General features: G+C 43.3%; 1 protein-coding gene across 3 annotated transcripts; it reads left to right on the plus strand.

Annotated features, from left to right (window-relative positions):
- The first annotated feature begins 59 nt into the window (after positions 1 to 59).
- Positions 60 to 8,805, plus strand: CDC26 (cell division cycle 26). Of its 3 annotated transcripts, none has more exons than XM_041761939.1 (4): positions 60 to 192; positions 2,987 to 3,094; positions 3,557 to 3,704; positions 8,380 to 8,805. In XM_041761939.1, the coding sequence occupies exons 2-4, from the start codon at positions 3,042 to 3,044 to the stop codon at positions 8,554 to 8,556; spliced, it is 378 nt and encodes a 125-aa protein (XP_041617873.1). In that variant the 5' UTR covers positions 60 to 192; positions 2,987 to 3,041; the 3' UTR covers positions 8,557 to 8,805. The 3 variants fall into 3 exon arrangements, with proteins under 3 accessions (XP_041617873.1, XP_041617875.1, XP_041617874.1); XM_041761941.1 differs by having other exon boundaries at positions 159 to 192; positions 3,583 to 3,704; XM_041761940.1 differs by lacking the exon at positions 60 to 192 and adding an exon at positions 849 to 982.
- Positions 8,806 to 10,381: the final 1,576 nt, after the last annotated feature.

The following is a 10,381-nucleotide window of genomic DNA, read 5'->3' on the forward strand; positions in this document are numbered from 1 at the left end:
GCGTGGGGCATGACGGGAGTCGTAGTAAGGAAGCGTCGTGGCGCCAAGAGTAGCGTGAACCTAAGGAGAAAAGCACGCGGCGGACGAGACTCTGCAGAGCAGTCTGGGAAGTGTAGTCCCGCTCGCTTAGCTGAAGATTCGCGGTGGGCGCCGCCGGGGTTCCGGGAGGAGGCCGAGCAGGCTTGGAAGGAGGTAGGTGCGTCGGGCCGCGCGGCCGCGGGCTGAGCTCCGGAGCAAATGGACGGCGTCCGAGGCCTGCCGTGGCCCCCGGCCCCGCGAGGGGCTGCGGTGGGCCCGGAGCGGAGGGCCAGGTTGCCATGGAGACCCTCGCTCTGGGCCCGCGGGTGCCACCCTGCAGCTGCAGAGGGGGTGCTGGTCGCCCTCCGCGCTGTCGGGAAGTTGCCCCAGGGCCCTCCTTGGAGCGGGCTGAATGCGCAGTGGATTCGGGCGGCGGCCACCAGCTGCCGAAGTAGAACGAAGGCCCGGAGGGGGAGCCACGGCCTGCTTTTATTGCTGGTCTTCGGCCGAGTGTTTGTACCGGGGTCGGAGTGAGACGATGCCTGTCAAGCGCACACGGGCACCTCTGCACGGCCTGGGTACCGCGGGGTGGGGGCTGCGGCATCGGACAGGAGCGAGGCCAGGGCTTTGCCCCCTGTCGGGGGTGGAGATGCTTGACGTTTGGGTGATTCTCGAGCCGGACGGAGCCCCCCCCCCCAGGACAATTAGAATAATAATAATAATAATAATAATAATAATAATAATAATAATAATAATAGCTGGTGTTTATTGGGCGTTTACTAAATGCCAAGTTATGTTCCAGGCACTTACACTGCCTTACCTCACTCAACAGAGGGCAGAACGTGAGGAAACCAGCGTCCACTGTGAAGATGAAGCTCGTTGTCCCAAAGGGTTGGCGTGTGGGATTAGAGCCCCTGCCCTCTGCCCTTGGGCCTCCTGAGCGAGCAGCTTTGCCCATCACTAGGTACTGCCTCCTAGTGGCGAGCTTTACAAAGTTTGCAGAAAAGTGAAGAACCTGTTCCGCAGGGTTTTGTTTTTTTTTTTTTTTAATATTTTTTCCTCCCCTACTCTCCCTTGGAACTTCGGCTTCTTCTACCATTTGTTTACATTGGACTTAAGAGAGTATCTGATTTATTTCTTTGATTTTACCTTTAAAAAAAAAAGGAAAAAAAAAAAGGAAGATTTTATTTTTAAGTGATTCTACACCCAATGTGGGGCTCAAACTTATAACCCCCACATCAAGAGCCCCATCCATGCTCCACCAACTGAGCCAGCCAGGCGCCCCAAGATATTATCTGATTCAGTGTGCTAGTATTTTGTGGTGAGAATATCGCCTGTTCTGTTCCAAGCTTCACAAAGGATACATTTTTTTCTTTCTATGCTTCCAGTCTGTAGCTACATCCAAGATGTAATAATTTATACCTGTACATACTTTTTAAATTAAGATTTTATTTATTTATTCATGAAGGATAAATTGAGAGAGAGGCAGAGACACAGGCAGAGGGAGAAGCAGGGTCCACGCAGGGAGCCCGATGTGGGACTCGATCCTTGGACTCCAGGATCACACCCTGAGCCACGCGGGCGTCCCTAATTTTTTCTTTCTTTCTTTCTTTCTTTTTTTTTTTTTAATAAGGAGGCTCCACACCCAATATGGGACTTGACCTCATGACCCTGAGATACTACTGACCAAGCCAGCCTGGCACCCCTATAGCTGCATGTACTTTATTTATTTATTTTTTTAAAGATTTATTTATTCATGATAAATATTCAAACACAGAGAGAGAGGCAGAGACACAGGCAGAGGGAGAAGCAGGCTCCATGCAGGAAGCCCGACATGGGACTCCACTCCTGGTCTCCAGGCTCACACCCTGGGCTGAAGGCGGCGCTAAACTGCTGAGCCACCAAGGCTGCCCGGCATGTACTTTAAAGGAGCTTTCTTTGACATCATTCTCATCTAATCCTCACCCTGTGACCTATGTATAATTTTTATGGCAGGCTGACATCTATTAACCAAACTAAAAAGCTTCAACTTCATTTATAAAATAGAGGTAATTTTTCCAGCATTCACAGGGTTTCTGTGTTCAAGTAAAAAATGTAAAGAATGGGAATGGAAAAGTGTAGCACAGTGTTCCAAGTGCTCACTTTAAATTGTACATTTTAGGGACACTTGGGTGGCTTAGCAGTTGAGCATCTGCCTTCAGCTCAGGCCATGATCCCAGGGTTTGGGATTGAGTCCCGCATCAGGCTCCTTGTGGGGAGCCTGCTTCTTCCTCTGCCTATGTCTATGTTTCTCTCTCTGTGCCTCTCATGAATAAATAAAATCTAAAAAAAAAATATTGTACACTTTATTTTTTAAGATTTTCTTTATTTTTGAGAGAGAGAGAGCGTGGGCATGAGCAGAGGAGAGGGGCAGAGGGCGAAGCAGCCTCTCCACTGAGCCAGGAGCCAGATGTGGGACTTGATCCCAGGACTCCTGGATCAGGACCTGAGCCAAAGGCAGACCCTTAACCAACTGAGCCAGCCAAGCGCCCCTCAAGTGCTCACTTTATTTGGGTTTCTCAGTTTATTCAACTACATATGTACTGACTGATTATTACAGATACACTCTGTTTGATGCTGTGGAGAATATAAAGATGATGCCTTTAACAGGTTTTAAATTGACTTGGGGAGTTTCATTGTCCTTAAAAATTTTTTTTTGTTAGCATAAGCATTACCTTGAGCTTTCAGACTCAGGAATGTTCTCTTGAGCCTCTTTGTGTCTTGTTCCTTCTCTCTTACTCCCCTTTCTCTGCCTGCCCTCATAAGTCAGCTAAGAGATTTCCTCCAGGAAGCCTTCCTTGTCCCTGTCTACCCTGCACTCCACCCAGACTGGATTGGGTGCCTGTGTGATGCCATTGCATTATCTTCCATCAGAGTTCTTACTAGAGTATGTTGTAATTTTCTATTTATGTGTTTGTTTTCCCCACAGGCTGACTATGACTTTTAACTCTGGAGCTGAAGCACAAAAAGTGTTTGTTTAATGAATGACCTATCCATTTAGAACCTGTTTAGACCCTGAGGATAACCCTGTGAATTGGTGAGTTATATAGGGAGTTTGCATGAGATTTAATAAGCTGATTTTAGTATTCAGGAGTGATCAAAAACCTCTCACAGTTCTCATGCAGAGCTGATCAAATTTAATGGCTTATATACTTTTCCAGTAATTATACAGACTTAAGATGTGATATTTTAACTTTATTCTCTGAGCCAGAATATTTCATTGAATGTGACTGGAGTATCAGATTAAAGTGATTGTTGCCTAGAATTCTCTTTTGTAGGCAGCTTGCTCTTCTTTTTCTTGAAGACTTTTTTTTTTTTTTTTTTTTTGGAATTGCAGAGTTACGGATCTCCATAACTCTCCATGATCATGTAATAATCATCCATCTAATGACTTCGAAATCTATGTGTGAACCCAAATGAGTTTTTTCTATGATCATTCATTTAGCATGGATGGTGACAAATTGATCTTGTATTTATAGCTGAGATTTATCCCCTCCAGGTTTTTCTCCTGTGCTTTTCTAACAGCTGATAGTTCACTGGGTCTGGCCTGTAGTGTTGATCACAGTATGCTGCGGCGAAAACCAACCCGCCTAGAACTAAAGCTTGATGACATTGAGGAGTTTGAGAGCATTCGAAAGGATCTAGAGGTAAGAGTAGAACTTTTAAAACCTTAGGGATATTTAAAACAGTAACTTTAACTTTTGAACTCCAGACTCTTAAACCAACAGTTTATTTGAAACCTCTATTTGGATGCTTGACAGGCATCTCAAACTTAATGTGTCAGTTTCCTGTGGCTTGCTGTAATAAATTACCACAAATTTGGTGGTTTAAAATAACAGAAATCTATTCCTTTACCATTCTGTAGGCCAGAAATCTGAAATCAGTATCACTGGTCCCAAATCAAGCCATCTCAACCATATTCCCTCCAGAGGCTCTAGAGGAGGATCCATCCTTGACTCTTTCAGCTTCTGGTGGCCACTGGGATTCCATAATTTATGGCCGCATGGCTCCAATCTCTGTATCTGTGATCACATTGCTTTCTCCTGTTGTGCTATGAAATCTCTCTTTGCCTTCTCTTAGGCATATGATGGCGTTTAGGGCCCACCCAGGTATTCCAGGATAATGTCTCCATCTCCGGATCCTTACCACATCTGCAAAAACCCTTTTCCATATAAGGCAACATTTACAGGTTGAGGGATTAAGACCTGGGAGCTTTGGGAGTCACTATTCAGCCTCCTGCACTTATATTGTTAAAACAAACAAAAAAACCCACTTGATTTCTTCCTCAAGCCGGTTTCAGCTCAGTGTTCCCTATGTCAGTATCTCTGTAGATGCATGAGCCAGAAACCTAGGAGTCACTCTTGATTTCTCCCTTTTCTCATCCTTTGGATTTACCCTGTGCATCTCCACCATTACTACCCTGGTCCATGTAATGGTCACTTCTTTCTCCAATCTCAGTTTTGTCCTTAGTGGTTTCCTACTTTCATTTTTGTCTTGTTAATCCGTTCTCCATCAGGTTTTTAGACTGATCTTTAAAATGTTCAGATCATGTCATTCCCCTGCTTAAAATTCGTTTCCTGTACTTGGAATACAATCTCAATTCCTTATGGCTGACAAAATTTTGTATGTTTTGGCTTCTCAGGTTTCAGTTCCTGCCATTCTTTGCCTTGGCCTCTGTACCCTGGGCACACTGGGTTTTTCATTTCCTTGAACATGGCGAGTTGTTTATCACTCATGGCCTTTGCACATGTTATTTTCCTCTCCTCTTATATTCATGTTTGTTTAAATGTTACTTCTTGGGGATCCCTGGGTGGCTCAGTGGTTTAGTGCCTGCCTTCAGGCTAGGGTGTGATCCTGGAGTCCCAGGATCGAGTCCCATGTTGGGCTCCTTGCATGGAGCTTGCTTCTCCCTCTGCCGGTGTCTCTGCCTCTCTCTCTCTCTGTATGTCTCTCACTGATAAATAAATAAAATCTTAAAAAAAAATTAATGTTACTTTTTCAGCTAAGAGGCTGCTTCTGACCCTATCCACATTAGGGGTGTCATTCCCATTCATGCTGTCACCATCTCTTTAGGGTCTCTCAAAGCACTTTCTTCTTTTTTTAAAAGTAATGTCTTTGCCCACTCTCTTTGAGTGGGGCTCAAATTCACAACCCCAAGGTCAAGAGTGGTATGCTCTACCGACTGAGCTACCCAGGTACCCCAAAGCACTTATCCTTTGATTTTACAGCATTTATTATAACTTACAATAATTTGTTTGTTTAAGAGCACTTACATTAAGATCCTTTTTTTTTTTTAAAGATTTATTTTTATTTATTTATGATAGACGAGAGAGAGAGAGAGAGAGAGAGAGAGAGGCAGAGACACAGGCAGAGGGAGAAGCAGGCTCCATGCCAGGAGCCCGATGCGGGACTCGATCCTGGGACTCCAGGATCTGCCCTGGGCCAAAGGCAGGCACGAAACCGCTGCGCCACCCAGGGATCCCCTTACATTAAGATCCTTGATTGTAGAAAACATGTCTGTCTGCTTCACCGTTGAGTTCCCAGCATCTGGTATCATGGTACGAGCTCATATGTACTTTTTTAAAGATTTTTTATTTATGTATTAGAGAGTGCACTTACGCACAAGTAGGGGGCAGGGCAGAGGGTGAGGGAGAAGCAGACCTCCCAGTGAGTGTGGAGCCTGATGTAGGGCCCAATTCCAGGATCCTGGGATCATGACCTGAGCTGAAGGCAGATGTTTAACTGACTAGCCACCCAGGTGCCCCATCAATATGTATTTTTAAGTGTAGCTTACCACACAGTATTAAATGATGTCCCCTAATAAAACTTAAATTCTTCAGTGGCCCTGAGAATAAAGTCCAGATTCCTTAGGAAGGCATACAAGATCCATTGTGGCTCATTTCTCCACTTTATCTTCCACCGTCAAGTTATCTTTAACTTTAATCTTAGTGCCTCTGCATACTTGGTTCCCTTCTCCTGAAATGTCCTTTCAGTATGGTTTAAACTTCAGCTGTAATGAGTCTCATAAAATGTTGGCATACTGAACTTTGACTCTGCAGAATCAGCTCACTATTGAGTTAGTCTTTCTACTGAAGGCAGTTATCCAGTGGGTTTGACCTGCTGCAGCAACCTAGGGAGGGACAGTTTTGCCCTAAACTAAAATAAAATGAAACCAGTAGAAACTGGTATTTCATTTGTTACTGAAATTAGTTTAATTATATTTTGATGACTCTGGATTCTGAAACAGTCAGCAGTTATTCATGGTGGGAAGCCTTTTAAATTATTTCATTCCATTTGGACATTCTCAGTTTCTCATGGCTTTATAAAGCGATAATATCCTTTGCCTTTTAACCTGTTTTCACTAAGCTGTTGTAATGTTACTTATTGGTATTGTAGACTAACTAGAGAGTAACTCAGGTCATTTTACATACATAGACACACACATATATATAAAGTAATGCCTTATTTGGTTCAGTATGATACTGTGACATTGGCATTCCAATGCTGAGTTCATTAGTAAGTGGTGAAGAATGGTGGCGTTTCCAGTGGTTCGAGTAGTCGAGCCATCCTTCTAAGGAATGCTAGATAAAACATTTGTTCACTCTCTCAGAGAACATTATTATTTAATAACTTTATAGTCAGATAGTTGTAGTTATGGGATAAGTGTTAATACCTCTTTTTGAAAATGATTAAACTGAGGGGCACCTGGCTGGCTCAGTGGTGAATTGTGTGACTCTTGATCTCGGAGTTGTGAGTTCAAGCCCCACGTTGGATGAGGACATTATTTAAAAATAAAATCTTGAAAAAAAGGAGAGGGCAGCCCCAGTGGCTCAGTGGTTTAGTGCCGCCTTCAGCCCAGGGCCTGATCCTGGAGACCTGGGATCGAGTCCCATGTCGAGCTCCCTGCATGGGGCCTGCTTCTCCCTCTGACTGTATCTCATTAATATATGAATAAAATGTTTAAAAAAAAAATACTCAAGAAATCTTAAAAAAAAAAAAAGGAGAATGATCAAACTCAAACTGAAATTATTGACTTGGTGAATTCTGCAATCACTTGTAACTTAAGAGCCAAACCTTTTTTTAAAAACATTTAATTAATTTCTTTATTTGAGAGAATGCGTGAGCAGAAGGAGGAGCAGAGAAAGAATCTCAAGCAGACTGCTGAGCATAGAGCCCCACATAGGGCTGGATCTCACAACCCTGAGATCATGACCTGAGCCAAAACAAAGAGTCAAATGCTTAATGGACCCAGCCACCCAGGTGCCCCAAGAGCCAAACCTTTTATTTTTATTTTATTTTTTTAAAAGATTTATTTATTTATTTTAGAGAGGATACGCGCATGAGTGTGAGAGTGCAGAGAGGAGCAGAGGAAGAGAGAGAGTTCAGACTCCCTGCTGAGCGTGGAGCCTGACACAGGACTTGATCCCACGACTCTGAGATCATGACCTGAGCTGAAACCAAGAGGTGGATGTTCAACCAACTGAGCCATCCAGGCACCCCAAGAGCCAAACCTGAAAACAAAACCTCAAAACTCAGGCCTTTTGATAAGAGAGTATAAAACCTTGTATTTCTGTTTTTACATTTAATCTCATAGTGTCAATGAGAAACACCCTCCTTGGGGTGCCTGGCTGGTGCAATTGGTAGAGCTTGTAACTTTTGATCTTGAGGTTGTAGGTTTAAGCACCGTGTTGGGTGTAGAGATTACTTAAAAATAAATCTTAAAAAAAGAAAAAAAAAAACGCTTTTCTCTTCCCCTTGTCTGCCAACTTACTTTTTTTTAGTTTTGTTGAGAAATAACTGACATACACTAAGTTAAGGCACGACGCACGATGCCTTAAACTTACATCCCTCTGCATGATGGTGTGATTTACATTTATTGTGAACTGATGGCCGCAGTAGGTTCAGGTAACATCCATCTTCTCATATATTATTTATCTTTCTAATCACAGCTTTCTGCTCTGAAGCTTTGCCACGACATACCCAACTCCTCACGTCTTCTTTCGGTTTCTTTGGCAGTGTGGACTTTCCTGTGTCATAGCTATGATCACTCTGTGTTGCCATTGTCTATTTTCCTATTTCCCTGTTAGGCTGTGACATCTGGAAGGGTAGGGGTTGTCTCTTTTCTCACTGTGTCCTTATATCCCCCTTGTACTGCTATTATCCATTTCAACCTAGGATTTTATTTCAATTTAGGATTTCAGCTTACTGTTCTGAAGGCCCTAATCCCATCTTTTACCCTATGCCTAGTGCATGGTAGGTGCCAAATAATTGTCTGCTAATGGAAAGAACATTGCCTTAATCCTAAGACTTTTATACTTTCAGACCCGTAAGAAGCAAAAGGAAGAAGTGGACGTCGTAGGAATCAGTGATGGAGAAGGTGCCATTGGGCTCAGCAGTGACCCCAAGAGCCGGGAACAAATGATTAATGATCGAATTGGTTATAAACCCCAACCCAAGCCCAATAATCGTTCATCTCAATTTGGAAGTTTCGAATTTTAGAGGCAGATTATCTTGCATGCCAGAACCCTGGGATGGAGTAGAATGATGGCAGAAGTACAAACAAGATTTAGAGAATTGAGTGCTTGCAGTGAAGCAGAATGTTTTACCTCCTGCAGAGAAATATTTCTGCATGAGATTACTGATGCTTAACTTTTGCTGAGTGGAAATCCCCTCATTTGTCTCTGAAAAAGTTGACTGTATAAAACTTGTCTGATTTTTGTTTTTAAAAATAAATATATTTTTGGAAAAGTGTGTGACACCCTTAATAAATTATAATAATAGCACTGTTGACCCCCAGATTTTAAAAGGTAATTGCTACAAGAAGTAACATCATTCTTCTAAACCTTTATTGAGAGACTTGAAGCATAGAACACTTCCAGTTGATCCCTGTCACTGACTTTCATTCAGCTCAACTATTCAGCAAGTATTAGTTGAGTGCCTGTAATGTGGCAGGTACTATTCTAGGTGGTTAGTAACATCAGTGAACAAAATCAAAGATCCCTGCCTTTGTGGAGATTAGATTCTAGTGATTTTGTGTAAATGTGATCAAGCTATGGGTTTCCAGAATCTATTTACAGGATGGCTTTGTAGCTAGTCTGAGTGTAATTGGGGGGGGGGGACAGAGAGTGGAGGGAAAACAATAATTGGAATGCTCTTAACAGAATTACCATCATTCCAATTTTCCTTCCTTTTCCAACTTGCCCTAAGAATTTTTCACATGCAACCAATCTGAGAGGGTAATTTAGAGTCCTGTCCAGGGCACCTCGCTGGCTCAGTCAGAGGAGCATGCGACTCAAGATCTCAGGGTCATGAGTTCAAGCTCCATGTTGGGTGTAGAGATTACTTTAAAAAAAAGTTGTTGTTTTTTAAAGATTTATTTATTTGAGAGTAGAGTGGGCAAGAACATCCATAGAGGGAGGGAACAGAGGGAGAGGAAGAAGCAGGCTCCCCAATGCGGAGCTCAATCCCAGGACCCCAGTATCATGACCTGAGCTGAAGGCAGATGCTCAACCAACTGAGCCACACGGGCACCCTCAAAAAAAAAAAGGAAAAAAATTATATCCTGTTGTCTTTAACATTTAATTCAACTACAGGGAACTGCCAACTGTGATAGAAAAAAACCTGCAATCATCAGTTCTAAAGATACCTCTTAGCAAGATTTTATCCAATCTTCCTAGGGGTAGTTTAAGGCTGGGTATTAAGAATGTGGGAGAGGGGCACCTGGGTGGCTTTGTCGGTGAAGTGTGACTTCTGCTCAGGTCATGATCTTGGAGTCCTGGGATCCGGCCCTGTGCCTGGGAAGTCTCCCTTTCCTTCTGCTCCTCACCCCGCTTATGCTCACTCTCTCAAATGGGTAAATAAAATCTTTAAAAAACGAAAAAGTGGGAAAGGCAGGAATAGAAGAGGATACATAGTTTCTCTTTCAACCATTCTTACAAAACCTTTATTCTTTCAGTTTGATCTAGGACCTTCAATTCTGTTCCCTTACAGCCTTAAAGACACAGCAAGAGTCAGGCTCCTGATAGGAAATCAGAGTTCCATCACCTTGCAGCCTGCAAAAGCCAATATGGAAAGGCAAAACCCCCCCAGGAAACAAGCCTCTGCCTTAAGTTCTGTCACTGGCTTCTCAGCACGAATAGGTACAGAAGCATGAAAACATTGTGCCTCCTGAATTTTCCTTGCCCCCTGAACAGCCAACACTCAGAGGGCTCTGTATGGGAGGCACTGTACTGAGTGCTTTATGCAGGTCATCTCACTTATTATTTTTTTTAAAGATCTTATTTGCAGGCTCCAGGCAGGACCCTGACGTGGGACTCGATCCCAG

This window comes from Vulpes lagopus, chromosome 7 (genome assembly GCF_018345385.1).
Source record: "Vulpes lagopus strain Blue_001 chromosome 7, ASM1834538v1, whole genome shotgun sequence".
Taxonomy (NCBI): domain Eukaryota; kingdom Metazoa; phylum Chordata; class Mammalia; order Carnivora; family Canidae; genus Vulpes; species Vulpes lagopus.

Excerpts from the sequence above, each read along its gene's own strand:
- CDC26 (XM_041761939.1), top strand. The coding sequence starts at position 3,042 with ATGACCTATCCATTTAGAACCTGTTTAGACCCTGAGGATAACCCTGTG. Across the intron at positions 3,095-3,556 it reads GAGGATAACCCTGTGAATTG|GTTTTTCTCCTGTGCTTTTC; the intron begins GTGAGTTATATA and ends TATCCCCTCCAG. Across the intron at positions 3,705-8,379 it reads GCATTCGAAAGGATCTAGAG|ACCCGTAAGAAGCAAAAGGA; the intron begins GTAAGAGTAGAA and ends TTATACTTTCAG.